The sequence below is a fragment of the Balaenoptera borealis genome (assembly GCF_965194805.1).
Source record: "Balaenoptera borealis genome assembly, chromosome: 17".
NCBI lineage: Eukaryota > Metazoa > Chordata > Mammalia > Artiodactyla > Balaenopteridae > Balaenoptera > Balaenoptera borealis.
The window spans coordinates 3,169,191-3,194,788 of NC_138876.1; the positions used below are offsets into that span (position 1 = coordinate 3,169,191).

General features: G+C 48.2%; 1 protein-coding gene across 8 annotated transcripts in view; it reads left to right on the plus strand.

Moving 5' to 3' along the window:
• Positions 1–23,311, plus strand: part of AGO2 (argonaute RISC catalytic component 2) — a 108,047-nt gene extending 84,736 nt beyond the window's left edge. For 4 of the 8 annotated variants that reach the window (XM_082364639.1, XM_082364638.1, XM_082364640.1 and 1 more), the window contains 6 exons: positions 518–608; positions 1,311–1,505; positions 3,494–3,628; positions 8,626–8,727; positions 10,780–10,979; positions 11,291–23,311. In XM_082364639.1, coding sequence (XP_082220765.1) covers positions 518–608; positions 1,311–1,505; positions 3,494–3,628; positions 8,626–8,727; positions 10,780–10,979; positions 11,291–11,399 — 832 coding nt within the window. In that variant the 3' untranslated portion in view covers positions 11,400–23,311. Of the gene's footprint in view, positions 1–517; positions 609–1,310; positions 1,506–3,493; positions 3,629–8,625; positions 8,728–9,210; positions 9,599–9,619; positions 10,386–10,668; positions 10,721–10,779; positions 10,980–11,290 lie in introns of those variants that run through there. The other 4 variants (XM_082364642.1, XM_082364641.1, XM_082364644.1 and 1 more) reach the window with 4 other exon arrangements.
• The last annotated feature ends 2,287 nt before the right edge of the window (positions 23,312–25,598 follow it).

The following is a 25,598-nucleotide window of genomic DNA, read 5'->3' on the forward strand; positions in this document are numbered from 1 at the left end:
GAGAGAGCTTAGAGCAGTGCTTCTCAACTGGGGCGGTGTCGCAGCCCTGAGAGTGTGTGGCCATGTCTGGAGACGTAGGGGTGTCCGGACGGGGGCTGCTACCGGCCTCTGACACGTAGAGAGCAAGCATGCTCCTGGGCACCCTGCAGGGCCGAGGCTGGGTAACAAACCATGGGACTCTCTGTGTGTATCATCGTCTTGGAATTTTCAGCCGTCTACGTGGGTAGAACCCTCGTGTCCCTGAGCCCAGCCACAGCCGCTGTCAGCACCTCCGCACTCTCGTTCAGTCTACACTCCGTCTACACCCTCTCCCCCACCGCCTTATTCTGAAGCAGGTCTCACACCAAGCAGCTTTTCACCTGTAAGGTTTTCTGTGCACGTGACTGAAAGATAAGGAGTCTTTACAAACACGGCCACAGTTCCCTTAGCACACAAAGTAACGCTGGTGCCAGTACCCTGAGAGGTCCGGGCAGTGTCCCCGAGTCTTGGCCTGTGACGCTCCCGCTTCCCCTCACAGGCCTCCGGTGTTCCAGCAGCCCGTCATCTTTCTGGGGGCGGATGTCACGCACCCACCTGCCGGGGACGGGAAGAAGCCGTCCATCGCCGCCGTGAGTATCACCTCCTGCCGGGCCCCCTGTTGGTGTGTGTTCCTGCGTAATCAGCATCTCCGTACTTCTTGGCCCTTTCCTTGTCTGATAGCATGAACAGTGCAGCAGGGTGGCCCGGTGGGGTCATGTCCCTGGCACTCGCCGTCTGGTTCCCTCTGGGTGGCACCTGCAGGCGACTGGTTTCAGGCCAGCTTGCCTTTGGGACACTCGTCGCTCTTAGGGGTCGGAATCTTGGAGTGTCGTGTGTGGAGCTGCACGTGGCTTTGGGAAAACAGTGTGCTTGAAAGAATTAGGGACACTGTCACTGTTGCCAGGTACCTTCTCTGGGCTGATGTAATTCAGCCACATCTAGTCACAAGCAGAATTAGGGGTTCAGAACAATCGTTGATTTTTTTATTAGGTCCCTCGGGCAAACTTTTATTCCTCGGAACACGTTTATAAGCACTACAGCCACGCACTCAGGAGAATCGTAAAGGTGGCGGGTTTGCATGTGACGAGCCCTCTCCTGGACCCCCTTTGCCCCCAGAGCGGGGCCCTCGGGGCTCCTCCTGGACCCCCTTCGCCCCCAGAGCGGGGGCCCTCGGGGCTCCTCCTGGACCCCCTTCGCCCCCAGAGCGGGGGCCCTCGGGGCTCCTCCTGGACCCCCTTCGCCCCCAGAGCGGGGGCCCTCGGGGGTCCCGCTGAACCCGCGTTGCCCCGCAGGTCGTGGGCAGCATGGACGCCCACCCGAACCGCTACTGCGCCACCGTGCGCGTCCAGCAGCACCGGCAGGAGATCATCCAGGACCTGGCGGCCATGGTGCGCGAGCTTCTCATCCAGTTCTACAAGTCCACACGCTTCAAGCCCACCCGCATCATCTTCTACCGAGACGGTGTCTCCGAGGGGCAGTTCCAGCAGGTCGGCCGTCTCCCCCGCTTTTTCCCTGCCCTCTTGTCGGTGTCTTAAACTCACCTGTTTCTCGGCAGGACAGCTTCTTGGGTTCGCTAATGAAGACAGTGGTGTGGCTTTCCTTTTGCCGCCAGGTTTATCTGGTCACCGTGTGGGCGGTGGCGATGGGCTCGGGGTTGTCAGGACCCTGCGGCAGGTGGGGCGGAGAGGCCTGTCCCGGCGGACTCGGTCCAGCACACGCCAGCCGGGGGCCTTTCCCGGCTCCAGGCTTTGCCTTGCAGGCTGAGGGGAGTCTCTGTGGGGCAGGGACACCGCTGTGGCTTGGGGGTCACCTCTGTCTGCGAAGGAGGGGGCGGGCCGGAGTGGGGAGAGCGCAGAGCAGGGTGAGGACAGTGGCCGGGAGGAGGGTAGGTGGGAGCCCTTTGGAAATAGTCAACAGGACCCAGCCACTGTTTGGATGTGGAGGGAGAGGCGGCACCTTAGGTGACGTGTGGGGCATCGCCTTGAGGGAAACGTCTGGAAGGCAGGGGAGCCTCTTAGACACCGGGGCACTGGAGGCGGGGCAGGTGAGGACAAAAGGGGGTTTGTTGCCATGCTCCAGGTGACAGCACCTGCAGCATCTCCAAGTCTAGGGGACTGTGGGCAGCAGTGAATCCATCCGAGCCTGGAACTCGGGGGATTGATGCCCTGAGTGTGTCCATATTTGGCCAGGGCTAATGCCACCTCCACCCCCTCCGTGTCTCCAGGGCACGCTTTGTCGAGAGATAGTAGCAGGGAAGGCAGACGTATCCGATGCTGCAGGAGACCCACCCAGACGGGAAGACATCCTGAGAGGCACTCGGCGTGTCCAGAGGCCCCAGGCCACCTTGCTAGACAGGCAGGGTGGCACGCGACAAGGCGCGGGAGCCAGTGCCTTCCTGGTCCAGAGCAGGAGCAGCTGAGGCCGCAGCGGGCGAGGGGGATGGCTTCGAGGTTCCTTGACCGTGTGGTAGCTCCTGGCCAGGGCCCCTGATTCGGAGCTTCTGTGGGAACCTGGGTTGGGGGCTCCTGTGCCGCCTCTCGGGTCCGGTTCCCTCCGCTGGGAGATGCTCTCCCCTCGTCTGAGCGCCCGTTCACCCTCTGTCACTGGTATTCTTACTGCAGAAGAGGGTTTGCGTCTTCCTCCGTTTTCTCTCTCTGTGAACGCACTCCACACCTTACAGAATCACCACAATGGGGTTTCTGGACCCAGAACCCAAGACATATTTTTGAGACATCACAACACAATATTTGGTGAGGGCAGTTGCTGAAACCCTGAGGTGTGGGGTCCCTGCAGCAGCCATCACCACGCCGGACCAGGCTGTGCGCCTGTTCATCTCTGACACGGGTGGGGGAGCAGAGACAGTGCCAGCATCCTTGTACCCTAACTCCTCGCGCTTCGCAGGTGACTTTAGTCTTCACAGCAAGCTTGCAAGGTGCGATGTTCCCATTTTAAAACTGAAAATACTGGGGATCAGACAGGGTGCGTGGCTTTCCAAAGCCACACGGCTGCTTAGTGGTAGAGCTAGGATTTGAACTCAGGTCCAGCTCCTAAGCCAGCGGTTTTTTGGGTTTTCTTGTTTTGTTTTGTTTTGTTTTTTACTAGAGTCTCTCCGTCTTCTCCAATCCAAAACTAAGTTGTTGGATTGATTTGTTCATGTATGTGTTTCCCACAGTGCCTCATGTCCACGGTGGGTGGTAGCACTTAGAACATTCCAGAGACCATGCTCAGCCTGTTTCTCCATTATCTAACCTAAACCATTTAACCACGAAACCTGGGTATCGTTTGCTCCATGATATTAATGAAGAAACAGGCTCAGAGAGTCAGAATCACACAGGTAACAACAAGCTAGTGGAACTACAAGCCTGAACGTAAATATGTATCAAACATACACATGATTAAGGGATTCGTTCCAAGGTAGCAAGAGGCCTGAAAACATAATAATGATCCTCAAACGTGTTCTTCTTTCTTTCCATAGGTTCTTCACCACGAGTTACTGGCTATCCGAGAGGCATGCATTAAGCTAGAAAAAGACTACCAGCCGGGTATCACGTTCATAGTGGTCCAGAAGAGGCACCACACTCGGCTCTTCTGCACCGACAAGAATGAGCGGGTGAGTGTCCTCGACCCTGGGCTGTGCAGCCTCGAGGGACACGGGTCTCACGCCCTGCACCACCTCCCAGGCTCTTGGGAGACCCGGCCCTTCGTGGTCACCCAGCCTGAGACGTTGGAGAAGGGCTCTCCTCAGTTTGGTGAGAAGTTTGAACCTGCAAACCCCACAGGTCCAGGATAGGTCCAGGCAGATGTCATTTATCTGATAAGGAAGTTACCAAAGGGGAGGCTTCAGGGCCAGTTAGCAACCATGGTCATAGACAGCACAGTGTAGAGAATGCGGTAGAATGCAGTAAAGTGGGGAGCCCACAGGGTGGTTGGAGTGCTGGAAGAGGGCCTGGGGAGCTCACTCAGGGGTCTGGTCTGGAGAAACACTGAAAGACAGCGGTGTCCAAGCTCCTCATCCCTCTCCTGGCTGTTCCAGAACAAGAACCACGAGCATGCAGGAGACTTAAGATTTGTAGTTGTAACTGCTGAGAATTGTCCACAGTTGGAGAAAGATCAGAACCCTTAGGTTAAAAGCCCTCTCCTGTTCCCAACAGGATAAATAAAAATAAATCCACACCTAGACACATTGTCCTAAAACTGCACAGCGTCAAAGTAACTGCATGAGAAAAAAGACCTCCCGGAAGGGAAGGACGTTCCACCAGGCTGTCCACCAGCAGGGCTGGAAGTCAGGGGTTAGTGTCCGCACTGTGCAGCCCGCTGATGCCACGGCAGCACCACAGCACCGAAAATGCTTCTTGCCTAAATGGAAGACAAAATGCAAATTGAGAGTCAATAGCAAGGAAAAGGGATACTTTGTCATGATCACCTAGAAGATACAACAGCTGTGAGCGTGGATGTACCTCACACCATGACCTAAAAATATGTGAAGCAAAAACAGACAGAATTTCAAGGAGAAATTGACAAACACACCATCAAAGAGGTCTGTTTTAACAGACCACTATCAGAAAATGAAACAGGCACAAGTTAATAAAAACTGAAAATGGGAAGAAAGGAATGAGCCAGACCTGACAGACAGAACTCTGCCTGTGACATCTGAGCTCACGCTGAGGGCTTACATGAGCTGGCATTGTCCCAGGTCACAAAAGAGGTCTCAGGAGATTGCCAAACCTCAGTATTCTACAAACCACATTTTTTTAAAAAAATTAATTTATTTTGGGGGGCTGCATTGGGTCTTCGTTGCTGCACGCGGGCTTTCTCTAGTTGCGGCGAGCGGGGGCTACTCTTCGTTGCGGTGCACGGGTTTCTCATTACGGTGGCTTCTCTTGTTGTGGAGCACGGGCTCTAGGCACACGGGCCCTAGAGTGCTCAGGCTTCAGTAATTGCGGCACGTGGGCTCAGTAGTTGCAGTGCACGGGCTCTAGGGCACGTGGGCTTCAGTAGTTGTGGCGCTTGGGCTCAGTAGTTGTGGCTTGTGGGCTCTAGAGTGCAGGCTCAGTAGTTGTGGTGCACGGGCTTAGTTGCTCCGCGGCATGTGGGATCTTCCCGGACCAGGGCTCGAACCCGTGTCCCCTGCATTGGCAGGCAGATTCTTAACCCCTGCGCCACCAGGGAAGTCCCCAAACCATATTTTCTGTTATGTAGGAAAAAGCGTAAGAAAACTTAAAATTTTGATTTCAAGCCCACTGCAGGGCTTCCCTGGTGGCACAGTGGTTAAGAATCTGCCTGCCAATTCAGGGGACACAGGTTCGAGTTCTGGTCCGGGAAGATCCCACATGCCGCGGAGCAACTAAGCCCGTGCCGCACAACTTCTGAGCCCACGTGCCACAACTACTGAAGCCCGCGCGCCTAGAGCCCGTGCCCCGCAACAAGAGAAGCCACCGCAATGAGAAGCCCACACACCGCAATGAAGAGTAGCCGCTGCTCGCCGCAACTGGAGAAAGCCCGCACGCAGCAACAAAGACCCAGCGCAGCCAAAAATAAATAAATAAATGTATTTATTTAAAAAGAAAAAAAAAAGCAGTGCATTAAAAATGTAAAGAGAATAATCAATTGTGAAATTATCGGAAATGAACAAAAACGAGAATTTCATATCAAACCTTGTGCAGTGCAACTAAAGCAGGCATTTACAGGTAAGAGTATGGACATAGGTACTTTTGTTGAAAACAAGAAAGAGAGCCATGAATAAGTCTGAAGCTACAGGAAGGATGTCAGTCCCAGTGGTCAAGGGAAAGCTGAGGAGCTGGTGTGCATAGGCCCCCTGCCACCTCAGCCTGCAGACCTCTCTTGCCAGGAGCCAGGAGGGCTCAAAGTGAGCTTATTCTGGCCCCCCACTTTCTCTCTCAGAATAGAAAATAGTGAACTAGAAAATGAAGAAGCAATAGAGCAGATTAACACAAGCAAAAGGTACTTCTCTGAAGATAGATAAACCCAGCAAGACTCAACAAAAAGAGAGAACACTTGTAATTATGTTGGGAACAGAAGGGGAATGATGGCTGCAGAGGGAGTGTGTGTTATTTGAATCATAATGGAATGATAACAACTTCATGACAACACATTGGAAAACTGAGAAGAAACAAACACTTGTTTGTAGAATTACATAAGTTACCAAAATCAGCTGAGTACGATAGTCCAATCATTGTTCCAAAAGGCATCAGGCCCAGAGAGTTTTACAGGCAAGCTTTACTAAGGCTTCAAGAATAGATTATCTTAAAGTGTGGCAGAGCATAGGAAAAAGGGGGAAACTACTTAGCTTATTTTATGAAGTTAGTCCAGAGATTTTTATAGGCAAGTTTTACCAGACCTTCGAAGAATAATCTTGTATAAAGTATTTCAGAGAATGGGAAAAGTCGGGGGGACTCACATTATGAGGTTAGCCTGATAAATACCAAATGTTGTCAAGGATGTGGGTGCCGTGATGTGGAGCAAAGGGTCTGGAGCCAGATAACCTGGCTCCAATCCATCCCCTCAGCATCCGGGCTACGTGACCACAAGCTGTCAGCCCCTCTACCCCCTGGACCACCTTCTGAGGATGGTGGGAGGGTTGGCTGAGCTAACACGCAGAGCACTTAGCACAGAGTAAATGCATTATTATGAGGAGGATTCTCCTACACTTTTGATGGGAATACAAACGGATAACCAACCTGGAACACTGTTTGGCAATTCTAGAGATCTACCGTGGAGGAACTCACACGCTTGTGTACAAGAAGACATGTATTCTATAAGAGTATTCTGGCAGTATTGTTTATAATAGCAAAAAGTTAATCTGTCTGTTAACAGGAGAAAAGGTTGTAATGTATTTATATATTGGCACTTATATAGCAATGAAAAATAATAAACTCTCTCTCCCAAATGACTACATCTCAAAATTGTAATACGGAGCAAAAACAGAAAGTAGCAAAACATATAGGGTACATGCATACAGTTTTTTTTTAAAATAAATTTATTTATTTATTTTGCTCATTTATTTTTGGCTGCATTGGATCTTCGTTGCTGCGCGTGGGCTTTCTCTAGTTGCGGTGAGCAGAGGCTACTCCTTGTTGCGGTGCGCAGGCTTCTCATTGCAGTGGCTTCTCTTGTTGTAGAGCACGGGCTCTAGGTGCGCGGGCTTCAGTAGTTGTGGCTCGCGGCTCTAGAGTGCAGGCTCAGTAGTTGTGGCACACGGGCTTAGTTGCTCCGCGGCATGTGGGATCTTCCCGGACCAGCGCTCAAACCCACGTCCCCTGCATTGGCAGGCAGATTCTTAACCACTGTGCCACCAGGGAAGCCCCTACAGTTTTAAAATCTGCAAAGTAACACAATATAATGCTAACGGAGACTTAAATATGTAGCAGAGAATAAAAGTATGTGTGGGAATAATAAAGTCTAGATTTGAGACTGCAGCATGGAAGGGATACAAAGGTAGGCACTCTTTTCAAATATTTTACTTATTTTAAAAATCTGGGACTTCCCTGGTGGTGCAGTGGTTAAGAGTCCGCCTGCCAGTGCAGGGGACACGGGTTCGATCCCTGGTCCAGGAATATCCCACATACCGTGGAGCAACTAAGCTCGTGCGCCACAACTACTGAGCCTGCATGCCTAGAGCCCGTGCTCCACAACAAGAGAAGCCACTGCAGTGAGAAGCCCACGCACTGCAACAAAGAGTAGCCCCCGCTCACCGCAACTAGAGAAAGCCCACGTGCAGCAACGAAGACCCAACGCAGCCATAAATAAATAAGTGAACAAATAAATAAACAAATAAATAATCTGAAGGTGTAAAAAAAGGTTGAGAAGAAGTAAAAACACACACACATCTGAAGGTGCAGAGGGGTTACACTGGAGATTCTCTTTTTGGTATGTATATTTGAAATTGCACGACTGAAAAAAAAAAATCAATCAGTGACTTCGTGACTGATTGGGAGTTTTTTGCTGTTCCACTAGCGTAGCTGGATGTTGGGTGGTTTTTCGATGCCAGAGTGTAAACTGGGAGTTAAGTGGTTTGGTAGAATTTGTAGTCCTCCCACACCCCAGCTCCTTGGATGGCCTCTGGTGGAGCAACCCGCCCTCCCTGGCGGTGGTGATTGAACCCCCGATAGAGTGGGGAAGCTCTTGACAGCTGTCAGGGTTTTCTAGCTCTTCTGCCTTCAGTATTGTGTGTGTGTGTGTGTGTGTGCGCGCGCGCGCGCGTGCGGGCGCACGTGGGCAGGTGACGGCTGTCACGTGTCCGTCGTCTGGTCTTAGATTTGTTATGTTGGTGACAGTTTCCATCTTGGCCTCAACAATAATGAAGACCCTTCAGGTGGTCCACGCAGATGCTTCAGTGAAGGGAAGACTCTGCATTTCCCTCAGGGGCCTTTATGAGATGGCGAAAACTAACCCCAGCCCAAAGGGAACAGGAATTGATTTGATTTCAGTTGTTAGTATATGTTAAATTGTAACACCATAGCACTGAGCAAATGTATTGGCCAGTTTAAAGACTTCAGAGCACAAGGCAGTGTGGCCGCGTCTTGCCTGCTTGCTTGCTTTGCCCTCTTGTCCCCTGGGCGTGTCTAATGGACTCCTGTGTTGCTGAAGGTGGGGAAGAGCGGAAACATTCCAGCAGGGACGACCGTGGACACGAAAATCACCCACCCGACCGAGTTTGACTTCTACCTGTGTAGTCATGCTGGCATCCAGGTAAGGACAGAGGGTCCACTTTGCGCAGTCTTGGTGTCTCTGGGGTGTCGTCCACACATTCAGCAGACACTTGCAGGGCACACACCTTGTGCCAGGTGCTCCAGTGGGCACTGGGGACGTGGTGGTGAACAGCGCGGATGGGGCTGCAGGCCATCCCGAGGGGACGTCTGCGCAGGCGGTTGACCAGTGAACCGTGGAGGCTGAGAACCATCAGGTGTTGGGGATGGAGGACCCACTGGGGTGCTGTGCTGGCGCGGGGGTGGGTTCCCATTTTAGCCGAGATGAGGTCCAGGAAGAAGGAGCAATGAGTGCGAAGGCCAGGCAGCCTGGCGGGGACAAGTGGCATCCCTGTGTGCTTGGAGTTTGGCGAGCTAGATGGGGTCTGAGAGGTGACAGAGGGGCGGGGTCAGCCTTGCGTGCCCACCACACACGGGCACTGGTGTACGGGGAAGGTCACCATGTGGCATTCCTTGTCCCTCCCAGCGAAGAGACCCACAGCTTGCCAAGAGTGATTCTGAGAGAATGTTGCCACCTCAGAAGTGCCACGTCCAGCGTACCTGTTGTCAGAGCTGAGCCACCGGGATCTGCGAGGCTGTGCCCCTTGGGACAGGAGGAACTTAGCTCTGGGTGCCCGTGCCGCTTCACCACAGAGGGGCTTTTGGGTGTTTCAAGTTATAAGTGAGGACTTAAATATCCATCCCCAAGGGATTTGAACCTAAACTTGGAGGGCTTACCGTAAACTTTGTACTTCTGCCACGGGAAATACACCTGCACGTCCTTCACATCACCGTGGCTCTAGAACAGGGCTTGGCAAACTGGCCTGTGGGCCGCATCCAGCCTGCAGCCTGTCGGGGTGCAGCCTTAGGGCTGAGTGGTGTTTACATTTTTAAAGGTTGTTAAAAAGGAAGAAGAGGAACGTGGCTCAGAGAGGACGGAGGCTTCCGCAATGTTTCCCGGGGAACGTCTGTCCCCGTGATGGCTTCCGTGTCGGGCGGGCGCTTTTTCTGTACAGGCCACCCCGGCTTCCATCACAGTCTGTCTTTCCTGGCTTCCCTCCTGGTGGGTGGACCCCTCGCCCCCCGGGGCCTCTGGTTTGTTTAAGGGATAAACCTGTCTCCCTCCAGTTTCTGCGCGGGCACTTTCTAATGGGGGAAATCTCACACCGGAGACATTTAAGTGCTGTGACAAAATGGGCCTCAAGGGGTCCTGCTCTGCTGTGGTTGCCATGTCCTCGGCACACCCTCTGATACAAGATACCCCACTGCCCGCAGGCCCCCATGACAGCCACCGATTAAATGCTGAAAGGGGGCGCAGAATGTGTGCTTCATCAGAGGATAAGAGTGTCTGCCGCCCACCAGTCCCCGGGAGCCTGAACACAGACAGAGAGTCAGGAAGGGCCTGCTGGCTGGCTTGGGTTGAGTGGCAGGGAAGGCGGGTGGGGAGAAGCCAGAGAAAGGCCCTTCCCTCAAGCGCGCTCCGAGCTGACCGGTCATGGGTGCCCCGGCGAGCTGTGCAGCGGCCGTGCCAGCACCCGAGCCCCAGCGGGCACTCCGCCTGGGGCATGGGCCAGGCGACCAACCCCACCTCCTTCGGTTTTGAAAGATTCCAAACTGCATACACTGCACAAAATAAATATATGTTCAAACTCCCATTTTAAAGGCGTTAATGTATAACTTATTAGAGATTTCTTCTTGCCTTTACAAATAAAGCATTGTAGAAAACCTAGTATATACAAATGACATTATCCTCCAAACAACCATTTCTGTATTATATCTTTCCTGTGAGTTTTCTCTACACAAGTAAATGTGTGTATAGTCTGTTATTTTACCAGTAGGGGGTCATAGAATATGTGGCTCTGATGCCTGTTTATAATGATACATAATAGGATAATATAAATACCTTCTTGTCACTGAACGTCCTCCCACTGTATCCTCTGTGAAGGATTCTCCTGTGGGGTGGAAGCACAGCTTCTCTTGGCAGCACCCTTTTGCAGGTGAGTTCTGGACTTCTCTCTTGCATGTTTACCTCTCTGACCCTCTGATCTGCTTTTAGGGAACAAGCAGGCCTTCCCACTATCACGTGCTTTGGGATGACAATCGTTTCTCTTCCGATGAGCTGCAGATTCTCACCTACCAGCTGTGTCACACCTACGTGCGCTGCACGCGCTCCGTGTCCATCCCAGCGCCAGCATACTATGCTCACCTGGTGGCCTTCCGGGCCAGGTACCACCTGGTGGATAAAGAACATGATAGGTGAGTGGCATGCCTTTCCTGGCTGGGGTCGTTTCTGCAACAGGCTTTGGCAGCTGCTTTTCTGGAATGGGAAGCAGTGGGGTCCCAGTGGCTGGAGCCGACCCTGACACAGACACCCAAAAGCTAGCATCTTCGCCGCCATTTGTTAGCTGTGTGGCTGCCTCCCCAGATGGCTGGTGCGTGGTCCTAACTTAGCTATCAGTGTGCTGCCTCATGGTGCGTTAAAGGCTGCGCTCTCTCTCTCTCTCTCCTCTCTCTGTCTCTCTCTGTCTCTCTCTCTCTCTCTCTCTCTCTGTCCCCCATCCCCACAGTGCTGAAGGAAGCCATACCTCCGGGCAGAGTAACGGACGAGACCACCAGGCGTTGGCAAAGGCAGTCCAGGTCCATCAGGACACGCTGCGCACCATGTACTTTGCTTGACATGTTTTAGTGTTTACGATTGTGTACCGAGTTGGATTCACATGAGACCAGCTACACTCAGACCAACAAATGCCCAGCCCTTCCGTGACAGCCAGCATCGAACATGAGACGCCATTGATTTTAGTAGATTCTCCATTTTCCAGAATGCCTTCCGTCCCAGATTTCAAACTTGGATTTTGAACTGCAGACCTGTATGAGACCCCATTGTCGTAGGAAATATGGTTTGCCAAAATCTTATAAGCTGCTTATTAAAATAGAGTCCCGTGTTTCCTAAAAATCTCCTAAAACCAGTCTATGAACTCAGGGCTTTAAAACATTTTTAATTTATTTGGTCGTTCAATTTACTTGTTTTTAACATATGATTCTATATGAAATTGATGGGCTCAAACTAGCTGTGAACGTTCTGTGAGAGTGAAAGCAACATAAAACACATTGTGGTTTTAAAGCCTTGAACATTCTGATGCTGTCACTAAAGTTTATTTCAGAGTGACACCTGTGTGCTCCTGACCTGGCTCCCACCAGCTGTCCGGGATCCGAGGGCAGGGGCCAGGCGAGGCGCCCTGGTGTCTCTCGTTCTGCCACTGCCCGCCTTTCACTCAGCCCGAAGGAAGGAGGGGTGGCAGAAGGTGGGCCGTGTGTGTTTACAACATTTATAGGTCCAGAGGGATTGGCAGACAAGTGCCATTTTAATAAAAATTTATTTAAAAAAAGAAAAAAGACAATATGCCGACAGTCTAATCATAAGATTTGTCCTATAGGACTGTGACATTTATTTTCCAAAGTTTCTAAAGAATACGGGTCTGTGGTGATAAATACAGTACAATCCTTTTTCACTGTTATGTCTTTAATGTAAGAGAAAAATATATATATCTGGTTTGCAGTATTAATGTGATAGATAGATGCTGTTTTTCATTTTACTGACTACGGGGTGCTTCTTGTGATCTGTTTAGCATATCAAGAGTGTTTTGGAGCCTGGAGCCTGGACCACCCTTGTGGTTTCTCAGTGCTTAAGTACAGGAGTATGCAATTGACTCAGTGTGCCCGCGGCCCACCCCCTCGTGTAGACCGCGCAGCCTGGACCCTCAGGAGGACCGAGTGTGCTCCCAGCGGTCACTCCCCCTCCCCGCCTCATCCCCGTGTGTCGCTCAGCCAATTAAGCACAAATGGAATGTATGTATCCTTCCACTCCTGGGAACGAGTCTGCGTATCAGCGTGCACTTCTCTCTGCGTGTGGTTTGTTAGACAAGCGTCATAGGATCTATGCACTGAAACACAGAGAAGGCTGTCGGTGGTGGCGCTCTGCGGGATGCGAGGCCAGCGTTCCGCGAAGGAGCCCAGCCCTCGGGAGGATGGCTGATGGCGAAGCCAGCAGGAGAGGCAGACCCTTCTGCTAGGATTTGCGTTCTGGGCCCCGGACGTGGGTTTGCCAGTCTAGAATCCATTGCACTAAGAATGATGCCGTGGACAGCTCGACAGGGGTAACAGCAGAGAGCTCCGTTTGTGCTAAATGGGCTTTTTGTCCTTGTAGGCGGTTTTCTAAGAATCAAATCCACATTCAGTACAGAGATTCTAGGAAGGAGATGAACCTTTCCCTAGTGCTGCTTCGTGCTCTGTAGGTTTCCTCTGGCCCTGCTGATGGCCCTCCCATCCCGGCCTGACATTTACCTCTGGCGCTGTGGTGGGGTGAGGGTCCCGACCAGGGTGCCTCGTGCCGGGGTAAGCGCCCGCCTCGGTCTTGTGTGAGGGCTCCGCGGGGGCGGGCAAGCGCTGTCATGGACACTCGGCCTGGATTTTGGCGGCAACGACAAAGGGGTGACTATTATTTGTGACAATATATACTCAAGAGTGGTGTGTGTGTGTGTGTGTGCGTGTGTGCGCGCGCGTGTGTGCATGTGGGTGTCTTATTAATGGCATTAGTCTCTTCTTGCTGTATCTTTTTTTTTTTTTTTTGTCTTTTTAAATGACAGAAGCCTCTGCTCTAAGAAATGTTGCAATTCCCTGTCATTTTATTAGCAAGTGGCACTTTCTCCTATTCAGAAGGATACCAGTACACTCTTGGCTCAAGTTACCGGGAGCATTCAAGCTAAGGAGGGAATCTTTTCACTAATACACTTTTAAAATCTGAACTTAGGTTAGTTTTCAGTCATTTTTAGAATCATCTAGAACCGTGTGTCTCGAAGGTATGTTTCTACCACTTGCAACGGTATCTCGGTGGTCGGGGCATTGGCCGTAAAAACGCTGTGACTCCTGTGCTCGCTGCGGCCTCCGGGGTGGCGGCTGGCATCTGCGTTTTACACCATCAGCTGGGGGCCCAGGGCTGCCTGGGGTCTGAGAACCTCTGATCTAGAACCTTCTGGAGAGCGTGCTCCCCCAAGCACTCAGGGCCCGGCAGGGAGGGGCTCTCCAGCAGTGCAGGGAAACGTGTTCTAAGCGGATACACTGGGCAGGTCACAGGCTGGCAGAAAATGAGACCTAAATCTTTAAAAAATCGTTTTGAAGGAAAAGTTTTTCTTTCTAGAGGGCCAAAGTACTTTGAGAAAGGTACTTGTTACAGCCCTGTGCTTGTTTTATAAAACTTTTACTACTCAAAAGCATTCATAAACCAAACGTCTCCAGCTGGGTTAGCTGCATACCTTTGTACATGTCTGATGGTTCAGAATTCAAATGGCTGTAGTTACAATTTCTCAGGTAAAGAACCGTTTTCCCAAATTTCTACCAATCCCCCCCATTATTAGGATAAATTTTGAGACAGCGTAAAACCTCAAGGTGCAGTAGAATAAGTCCAAGCCCTGTTCACGTGGAAGCCAAGAGGGGCCCTGCCCGTTCTGTGTGGGGCCCTGCCCGTTCTGTGTGGGTCACTCCCGCCCAGGGCAACCTCGTGGCCGCCCGAGAGGGGCTCCGGGCACCTCCGGCCTCTGCCTGCATTTGACAGGTTTCCTGAGGCCTGTGCGGGGCTGTGCAAATTGCAGAGGTGTCCACTCGCCGCCGGCTTTGCCCAACCCCACTAAGTAAGGTGTGCCTTGCTTTAAGCAAACTGAATGTGAAAATTATGAAGTAGAAATCTGGATTCATTTCAAAGAAAAACTGGGATTTATCTCATCTCTTCAGAAGAGGTCTCCCAATTAGATCCTTATCCTGGTACTCTTCCTAGTATATTTTAAAATATTCACAGTAAGAAAAGTTAACATATTCCCATCCCTTCACCACTTCCTATTACGTTTGACAAGCTCTCACCCTAATAGCTAAGTGATGAAAGAAAGCCGGGGGAGCTGCTTCAAGTCGCCGTTTTGTAGGAGAGCCCTTTGGCCCTGCTGAGATTCCATCCTGCTGTTTGTGTACTTATTATAATAAGCTCAGATGTTCCTAGTTCAGATAAATGTTGTAAAACTGGGCATACCTATACTTTTAGAAAGGGATTGTTTTATTTTGGTTTTGGTTTTCTGTTTTGAGAAGACTTCACATATACACTTGATAACTACATTTTAGGGTCTGCTTTTTCTTTTCAAGATTGTGTTGCTTTTTGGTAGTGTTCTCACACTCCCGTGCATGAATGTTTGCACTCTAGAACCACGAGCGATCCCTGGCCACTGCGCTGGCTTCCCCAGGAGGGACTTGTTGGAAGTGGAGTGATTTCCGCGCTGTGTGAGTTTGGCCGTAAGCAGTGCTGTTGTGATGTTTACCCCAGCGTGTGCTCATTAGAAGAGACAGTTTAAGTTCAATTCCTACAGCAGGGTTGTGGGCGGGTGGGTATCGATGTTATATTGTATGTTATTTTTATTGTTGTTAAATGCAAATGTTGCTATTTATTTTTTCCTTTCTGCTCTGGTTTGATTTGGCTGATATGGATATTCCAGTGCATGTGGTACCTGATGAATATGATAGAAATTATTTTCCCCCACTTTTATAAATTACCGAATGTTTACCTTCAAGTTTGCTGGATGATTTATTTTTGAAAGCCACAAATGTAATTTTTCTGGATGAATTGTTTTTCTTATATATGCAGCAATGTAATTTAACATTGATCTGCAGGGTGACTTAAATTTTATTTTTACAAGGCAGTTTTTCAGTCAGATTATATATTTGATACAATATGTTAAGGGTAGACCAGCCACGCGTCGTGCGGTTGGGACACCAGACTGTCTCGAGGAGGCCTCTGGAGGCTGGGACGGCTTCTTTTGGTTGCTTGGCATCACGGAAGCACTGGGCTGTTTCACGGAGCCACCCGTCAGGATCTGGATGGAGGCCTTGAGTGGGACTTTGATCTGTTGGGCAGTTCAGAGGATTTTTCATGGGCATTTTCCTACACCTAAGGCAGTTCCATTAGGAGGCGCTTTCGAAGTTGACATAATCCAGACAGTGGACAATCCCAGTGGCCCAGACAAGCCATAGAAATTTCCCCGTGACCTCTCTTTGACTCATCTCTCACGCTCATGAGAAAAGGAATGTACGATGAATAGAAACTTCCTCAGTGTTCATACGCCTCACTTTCAGAATGCAAATACTTTGTATTTTAAGCCCTCCCCCAAAGTAACCAAGAATATTCTCTCTGGCTGCCGTGCCAGCAGTTTCGGCTGCTGTGACGTTTCTCAGTGTAGACACAGTGCACGTGTGACTTCATAATAGGGCTGTCCGTGTTACACACACATGCTGACTTTTTTGGTAAGGAAAATTTTCAACTCGAAATAATTGCACTGATTTTTTGACAGCTTCCTTTTTATTATGTCCAACTTTGCATCTGCTGTACTTGTTTGAAATGATTGTAAATAGATTTAGGATAGCAGAAATGATGTAATACAATGCGTTGCTTTGTTTTAGTGATCCTGCCACGTTTTTCAGTATTATGTGTTAGCGCCGTGTGGGCTGGCCGCTGCCCTTCGCCCTCTACAGCCATGTGTGTGTGTGTGTGTGTGTGTTGACCATTCATGAAGGACAGATTAGCCTCGTTGCTGTCTTTTTCTGGAAGGAAGTTTGCAGTGTATTGGAAGAAGAGTGTGCTCTCTCCTTGCGGTCTGAGGTTTAATTCTAAGAGGATTAATTGTAAATCCTTTGAATACTTCTGGTCTGTTTAATTCCTCGTTATTTGCCATGACTCCCTAAAGCATTTGCTGCTAGCTCCCTCCAGCATTTGACAGCTTGGATAGGAAGCATCTGAACGGCCAATGTTACTAGAGAGTCAGGGCCTCCCTTGCTTCTCTTTGGTCACCCGTCATTTTAGAGCCATGAGGTCGCTGTTCTGTCAAAACTGTCATTTGTGGCTTAACCCATAGATGCCGGGCAGACCTGAGACGCAGTGCTGTTCCTTTAGGCCTCGTGATTTGGCCAGATGAGAAGTACGTGCTCCAGCCCACAGTGTGTAATTCTGTTTGTGATCAGGCTACACAGTATCAGACACACAAAGGAGCTTTTAAACCCAAACCAGTCATCTGAGTGTGTGTTAATGTCATGTTGATGCCATCTCGGTGCCCTCACTTAGTGCTTTTTTGGATGTTTTGCCATTTTATTGTCTAAAGTGAATGTATTGGCTTAGCCATATCACTACAGAAGGTGGTTTCTAATACCTTTTAGTTTAAAAATAAATAAATAAACGCAGATAAAGGCTACCTCTGAATTCTTAATAGATTCATGTTTGCTTTTAAGTGTAGCTATCCACACTGAAAATAGCCAAAATGTTGCCTGAATCAACTGAATTGTGAACATCTCTCTGTTCAGTTCTGGCTTGAAAATTTGTGTGCCATACTGTGACCCACGGGCAGTCCCCTCCTCCCTCTCTGGGTGTCCGGGGTGGACCAGGGACTCCTCAGGGCTGCCCGGCTCCGAGATGTTAGGACTCTCAGTGGCCAGCAGGAAGGAAACGCAAGGGCCTTTCTGCACCATCCTCAGGTGCAGGGCCGTGTGTGGCGGGACCTGGAAGCGACCCACTGTCCTGGCTTTTTTCACTTTCCTATTTGACATAAGAAAGCACTTTTTTTTCCTGCTTTACTTATGAATGGGTTGAAAGTGTCTCCTTCTACTCTCTTCTCCCTTTTTGTACACTCTGTAAGATCACAAAGGTGCTTAAACACCGACTCTCATGCAAATAGTACTTCAGTAGCTGCATGGTTTCAAAATGCAGTGCAGATGTCATTGACCTTTGACTTGGGAACCTTGAGTTACTATCACTCTATACTTCAAAGTGAGCTAAGGTTTGAAAGCAAAATGTTCTGTTCAAATCCAAGGCCCTTTGTTTGAAAGGAGCACAGGGTCCAGGGCGGCAGCATCTTGAATTAGGGGTTCCTGCTGCTGGCGCCCTGGACCAGGATGCCAGCCTGCGGGGAGGCTGGCCTGGGAGAGCTCGGCATCACGTGTCATGAACCACTTTGCTGTCAGAAATCTCGTCTGCCCACACACTGCTGTGGGTTGATCAGTGTCGCCCCCCTGCTCCTTCGCGTCTTTTCTTTAGGTTCCTCGTGTTCTCCCGTCTTCAGAAGGTGAGCATTTGCTCCAGATCACTTGCACTGGTTTGCTCCTAAGTTCTGGAGGGACAGTTGGGCGCTGTTGCGGTTGCAGGCGTCTGGGTGTGAGGAGGCGGCTCCGCTCTCTTCTGGACGCTCATCAGACCTTGACTTTGGCCCAGAGAGGTTCCAGGTGCACCATTACGAGGAAGTCCTTGCCTTCAACGCTGCATGCTGCGCTTTAATTCCGAAAGCGCCAAGTGTCCTTTGCAGTCTAAGAATGTGTAATTCTGCAGTCGCGCTGTCCTATAGACACAGACCACCCTAAGAAGCGTGGACATTGGGGAGTGTCCGCCACGTCTGCTGACCTGCTTCTGGGGCTGCTGGGCTCTGAAGTGGCCTCGTTTTCAGCCAGAAACCCATACAGGGTTTTTCAGGGGCCGCTGCGCAGCGGCCGGCTCCTCCCTTTAGTGATGTCAGCCGTTGACTCAGATCTCCCACCTGCTTTCTGCACTCATGTCCCCAGCGTCCTGACGTGGGCCTCCCCCGGCATCTTTGCGTTCATGAAAGATCATTAAAGATGAGGGAACTGAAGATTACTGGTGCTCTTGTTAACACTTTTCTGTCTTATTGGTTAATGTGAAAAATTCAGGTGTGTTAGATCTTTAAACGCCCTTGGTGGCGTGACTGTAGGCTTGGATCCTCACCTCACCTCCCTTCTTTAGGCGGTTGGAGGAGGCTGAATTATCTCCTAGTTACAACTTCCTTGGCCTCAAGTAGTTCAGAGTTAAAGCTACAACACCAAATATTGACTCCCCACCCCCACCCCCAAGTGTCTCCAGGAGCTTGATGTTCAGGCCAACCTCATTCGGTACTTCTGGAATCTTCAAGGTCCTCAGAACCATGAGTTGATGCTAGGAATGTGCCCCCTCACCGCCCACCACCACCGACCAGGCTGGGGGGTGCGATGCGGATGGGCTGCCCGGCCCCGCTGGACGGAACTGGGGGGCCCAGGGCTCCTCTGGACTCTGGACTCTGGAGATGCTGGGAACGATGCTGGGGGGTGGGAGAGGGCAGCCCCTCTGACCCAGGAGGCAGGCGGTGCCCAGGCCTCCCCTGGTCTCCAGAGGCCAGGGGTGCCAGACTGAGCGTGTTCTGGAGACCCCGTCTCAGCCTCCGTGCCTTTCAAGTCCGGTCCTCAGTGTCCTTTCGAAATCACGTTGGGGCTGCGTTGTTGGGAAGGAAGCCTGGCCCGACGCACGGTCAGTCGCTGGCCCTCTGCCTTTGAAGCCGCCTCCGCTCCTCGGCTCCTGAGCACTGTCTCCTGTGGGAAATCGCTGGGTTCTGGCCGCGTGGCTCCTCCCAGGCCCTGAGCACGTCCGTCCACAGGACCCCTCTCTTAGTCAGGTGCTGACGGTGACCACCGGCAGACCTGGGGGTTTTGTTCGCAAGGTCACTCAATGAGAATGTTGAGTGTAATGGAACTAGATTGTTTTCAAAAAGGAATTGGAATTGGAGTCGTGTCTTTGTAAAATGCGTGGGAAGTCCTCAGATGTCAGGTGCTATTTCAGTTGTTGGAGTGCCCCGCGTTGTTGTTGTTTTGTGACGTGCTGGGAAACTGCTTCCTCGGGAGTGGTGTCACCTGGAGCTGTGCACGTAGGACTTGGGTTTCGACGTCTCAAAGATGCAAGTTTTAGCTCTGACTTTTCCAAGCCAGGTATTGAGTTGAGCAGTTTTCTCGGCTGACGGTCTAGTTAAAAGCCACCCTCCTCTGTCAGTGGATGGTTTTAAGCGGGGGAAATAACCCAGTGTTACTTATTTTAAACTGTCTAGAAAAGCCTTCGAGGTGGCAGCTCTTGGCCCTTCCGTCTCCCCCTACCAGGCACCGGGGGGACTGCGGGCGGCTTTGCGGGGCCGTAACACAGCGATGATGTGGGCTCCTCTTCAAAGCCAAATAGACACGTGACTAAAATCCTGGAAGTCTGCGGTTTAGCACTGAACTGAAATTCGCCTCCTGAGTTTGATAGTGGATTTTACATGTAGTTGTTGAAGGTATAAAATCATGTTTTGTAACTGTAGCGGCAAGTGAGTTTTTACTTTTTAAAAAGTTTTAAGGGAATAATTGTAAGTTTCTGTGCAGCAAAGTGGCTAATTATTCATTAAATACAAGAATGTAGTGTCTAAATCCAGATTTTTTCTTACCTCTGGTACACTTCAGATTACTTACCTAATATGTATTGAGGGGTTTTAACCCTGAGTTTTATCGACTTTTCTAGTTTTATTTTATTTTTATAAAATAATTGAAAAAAACAAAAATGAATTCAGAAGTTCCATAGGTAGATCTTGACCCTTCTTAATTTTCTCCCACAAAAAAAATTTTAGAAGACATTTTGAATCAAAATGTATTATGACCATTTAAAGTTTACTGTTTTCTAAGAAGCTGAGCAGCTAAAGGGCCTCATTTCAGGTGGTACTGCGCGTACTGTCTGCGGACTCGTTTACCTGTGCGGGGGGTCTACGTGACGATGTCTTGTGCTTGCAATATAGAAACCGTGCAGTGCTGTTGTGTACATTGACAGTTCCTGTATAAACTAGTATTTATATACATTGGCCTCTCTGTATAACTTTTCATTTGCTTACATGAATTGTAAAATTAAATATAAAATTATAGTACCTGCTAAATACAAATCTGAGGCTTCCTGTCCTTGTCTTTAGTTTGATACCATTCTGTGTGTTTTGAGGATGTCCAATGCTTGCATGATGGTAGGTGGTAATGCCACTTTAAATTAAGCCTTAATCAGATGTTAAATTTGTAAGTTTCACAGTATGCAAAAATATTAGGCAGAATGAGTTTAAACTGTTCAGATCAAGATGCTATATCATAATTCAACAAGTCTTTTCTCCGGACTTATAAAGGGAAACTTTCAGTGATACATACAGATCTCTCTCTCTCTCTCTCTCTCTCTCTCTCTCTCTCTCTCTCTCTCTTCTGGTCTGGCTTGGCTGTTGCCATTGCTTGACGAAAATGGACCATTGTGCATTTCTGTGGCAGTCAGTCAAAAAGACCTGTTCTAAAAGTCTTGAGACTTTTTCAGGGTTATTTTTAAATGTTTGATTTTTTTTTTTTTCCCTCCAGTCTGAGATGTATTTATGGCTGATGGAGAGTATGATTTAGGCATAAATCTTTGCAAACCTGCTCATGTTCTAAGCTTTCTTCAGGTAGTGCCACCTGTCATTGCTTCTGCATATGATTAAATGGATTTTTGTTTTTGTAAAAGCATCTTAAATTTAGACATAAAATGGAGGGGACCCAGCTTTCTTTACAATGTGGATCTACCTCAGTTAAACAGTTGGGTGCTATTTACTAAGTCTGTCAAATTAAATTGGAAAAAGTAACAAAACAGTGAAATATAACTCCACACAAAGCTTGAAATCATAATTTCCGTTTATTTAATAATATCTATTTATTTTGTGCCTTTTGTGTTGAATCCTAATGCATTGAAAAAATCAGTATGAAATTAAATATTTTATATTGTACATGGGGAGAAAAAGCCCAATTGGCCATGGAATTTGATAGATCACCCCAGCCAACTAAACACTAACGTATACTGGAATCCCAACTGCCCTCTTGTGAAAAGAAACATAGAATTATGTCCAAGAGCAAATTTGACATTTTACAAGCAAATTCCAAACTCTTCTACGCATATATTTGTAGCTATCACTTCATTTTCTGTGCCAATGAAGGGGCGACCAAAAACAACTCACAAACACTCTTGTCATTGCTTTTTCACCACACGTGCCCTCCCGGCCTTCCTCTGGCGTATTTTATAAGTTTATTTCCTAAGCAGCGAATGGACTATTGTTGATTTCATCTCTCCCACCCTCCTGGTGTGGGTGTTGGTGACCATCGACAGAGGAAGGGAGGGCCGCTGGCCGTGGGGGGGGGGGGGGGAGGGGAGGGGTGCTGCCTGCAGCAGCAGCCCCAGGGTTTCTGTAAGTTAGGAAAGCTTTCTGGCAGGTGAGAAAATCGGATAGATCGATGACTTTCCATGCTTTTATATTTGGCAGTTTACAAGTCTAGACTTTTCCTACTATGGCAATCTTTTTTAACTTAATTCTTTGGAGGTAACACAATATTTTGGAGTCTTAAGAATTTGATTTTATACCAATAAGAAATAAAAATTAGGGATCTTTCCTGTAGTATATAGTTTTACTATTTTAAAGAGATCTCTGAACTTTACAAGAGAACCAACATTCCTTAGTGGCATAACTTTGAAAGTTGATTTGGGAGGCTTTTCGCTTCAGGATCTCAAAAAAATTGGGATGATTCTAGTTAAATGATTTTAATTTTTAAAATTCCATCAGGTCAATACTTAAGCTATATTTTGTAAAGAGTAAATCATCCTTTAGTATGCTGCATGTAAAGATCAGCGTTGTTGCACTTTCTCAGTAATAATAAATGCCCTACAATTGGCTCACCAGTAAGCATTTTGTTTTTTACCTAACAAGAGTACTTTGGGGCAGGTGATTAAATTTATATAGGTACCTCAAGAAAAAGAACCTGAATATGCTGCATTTTGTTTCTTTAGCTTTTATACGTAGCATTTTGTTCTGCTCTTATGATTTTGTTTAGATATATGCTTTTTGGACCCCAGTAGACTGTTAAAAGAGATTTTAAAGTTACTCTTGTAGGGATACAGTATCTTTTTTTTTTTTTTTTAACGTACTGCAATATCTGGTTCAAAGGTTGCCCACCAGGAGATTAATACTTTACCCAAATACACCTGAGAAAAAGGATACCATGTTTATAAGCAGACAATAATGTTCCCAATCCTTTCTGTTCATGCTGCTTTCTTAATTCTTTTCTCCATATCATCAAGAGGTTGGACGACTTATTTCTAAGGTCAGACTGAAACATCATAGCATCGTAACGTTTTCAACACAGACCTCACAAAAGTGCCATTGAGTAAGTAGCATGATCCTAAAGGTATTGCTGGCACTAGGCAGCCGGATCCATCTGGGCTCGGAAGAGCCGGTCTTCACACTTCTCTATTCCCCAGCACTCACCCCAAACTGAACAGACGGGGAGTGGTCTTGATTGACAAAGATTAAACTGGTGAAGAAAGCTAAAGGCTGAGACACTGAGCATCTATTGTCGTGTTTAAGCTTAGCTGGGTCCTTTAGAGTTTGTTTTACAGCTTACTAGGTTAAGTAGTTTGCACTATTTTTGCAATAAATTCATGGAAAACCTAACAGTTACTTGTTTTGTTTCTTACTGTGTGTATATAAACTAATACTAAAAAGTTTGGCATAGTGTTTTTTTCACCTCCTTACATAACCCTTAACATGCACAGAATGCTGTAAATCTGATACAATATGATGTGAATGATATTTTATAAAGTTATTTTGTATGGTGTCAATTTTGTTTTGCCTCATAGTATGTCAGCAAAAAATAAAATAAAATTCCTCGTATTTACAGCTGCCTCGCCCAAAGATCTTCTGTTTACTCACATATTTATTTGGGGACTTCCTTCCATACGGGTTAAGATTCCAGGCTTCTGAGGTGGAAGCACACCTCTGGTGATAGAAGTCTAGAGCCTTATTCCATATGTTGGGCCCCTGAGAATTTGGGGTCTGGGGATAAAAGCGTCAGGAATGAATTGAAGAACAAATGTGGTACCTAGGATGAGCTGGGTGTTCCTACTCTAGCAGCCATGAGAAAAGAAGAAGAAAAAAGCCATTCAGCTAAACCCCAGTCGAGTGCAAAGCCCTGAGCTCCATGTTGTGTGGGAATCAAAGCTGACCATATCTGGGGCTCTGGGCCTGGTGACCTCCCTCTGGGCGGTGTTTGACTTCTGTCTGTACTGAAAGAATATGTGGTATTGGGAAAGGAAAGGAGGGTGGGGTTAAGAAAACCAAAAATATAGCTGAAAATCCCTAGGATGCACACTGTTGCTAAAGCAGGCCAAAGTTTTTGTTTTGTTTTGTTTTGAAACAGCCAAAGCTATTTTCTGATTTTTACGGAAAATGTTTTTAAGAAAAGAATAGGGCTTCCCTGGTGGCGCAGTGGTTAAGAATCCGCCTGCCAACGCAGGGGACACGGGTTCAAGCCCTGGTCCGGGAAGATCCCACACGCCGCAGAGCAGCCAAGCCCGTGCGCCACAACTACTGAGCCTGCGCTCTAGAGCCCGTGAGCCACAACTACTGAAGCCTGCGCGCCTAGAGCCCGTGCTCTGCTACAAGAGAAGCCACCACAATGAGAAGCACGCGCACCACAACGAAGAGTAGCCCCTGCTCACTGCAACTGGAGAAAGCCCGCGCGCAGCAACAAAGACCCAACGCAGCCAAAAATAAATAGAGAATAATGTGTTCATTATAGAAAATGTAAAAATTCAGATAAACATAAAGATAGAAACTGTAAATTATCTGTAATCACAACACTGAGAGGTAGTTACTCTTAGCACTCTGGTGTATTCTGTTCCAGGCTTTTTTTTTCCCCTAATAAAATCAAGATGTAGTTCTCTCTTTTTTTCTTTTCCCCTTAATGTATACAGGACCTAGTACTTCTTACTTCTTCTTGGTATCCAAAACCACAAAGCCTCTTGGTGCCCACAGGCCCTGGGACATGCTAGCTGAAACTGAAAGAATACACACAAACTGCTGAGAGACCTACAGTATCCTTACTTCGTAAATATGGCCTTACTTTGTTACATTCCCGTTATCTCACTATCATTCACTGGATGGCCAGAAGCAGTCATGATCTGACTGTGAAACCCTAAGTGTAAAAACAGAGTATGATGATGTGACGTTATGTGAATTAGGAAAAGATTTCACAAAAGAAAACAGCTCCTTGATCAGAGGATGTACAAGGGATCTTTTTGCTCCATAGAGGACAAGGAGCCCATCTCAGCAGGAATGGAAGGTTCGTGTAGGAAAACAGGCTATAAAGCAGAGCAAGATCAGTGTCCAGGGCCTCGACTGCCAAGTTAAGAATTGACCCCATTGACAGTGCAGAGAAAACCACTTTTTTAAGCTCCAGTGAAGAGTGTAGTCTGGAATTTGAATCCTAGTTCCACCACTTCCTAGGTGTGCCCTGGACTAGTTCCTTAACCTGAGCTTTCATTCTCTTCTTTGTAAAACATGGATACTTTGCAAGTTGTGAAGATTAGATGAAAGTGTGCACAATGCACACAGAAGAGGCTCAGCCCCCAGTGGCTACTCCAATATCAGCTGTTTTTAACGCTTCTTAACAGGAAAAAAAAGATTAATCTTCATAAAATTGTTTTGGTAATTTGACAGCAGCATGCAAGATGGGAAGAGGAAAGAGGCTATAAAGATGGTGAGGAAACCAGTTAGGAAGCTACTGTACTAGACTAGCATGTGGTTTAAGGAGGAACTGAGAAGGATGAAAGCTCCCTACATAATTGGATCTGAAGGGCTTATGATAGGTTAAGGATGTTTCAGCTGGTTACACACAAAAACCATTTTTCCTGGGCATTTCTTAAACAGCATCACGTTACTATAGGCAGAGGTACTGAAGGCAATGCGGCATTTGAAAGATACTGACACAGGAGATCTTTGTGACTCTGGGTTTGGTGACAAGTTTTTATATACAACAAGAAAAGCATGATCCCCAAAGGAAAAAAGTGATAAAATGGACTTCCTCAAAATTAAGAATTTCTCAAAAAAAAAATTTCTGTTCTTTGAACAATGCTGTTAAGAGAATGAAAAGACAAGCCACAGGCAGGTAGAAAATATTTGCAAATCA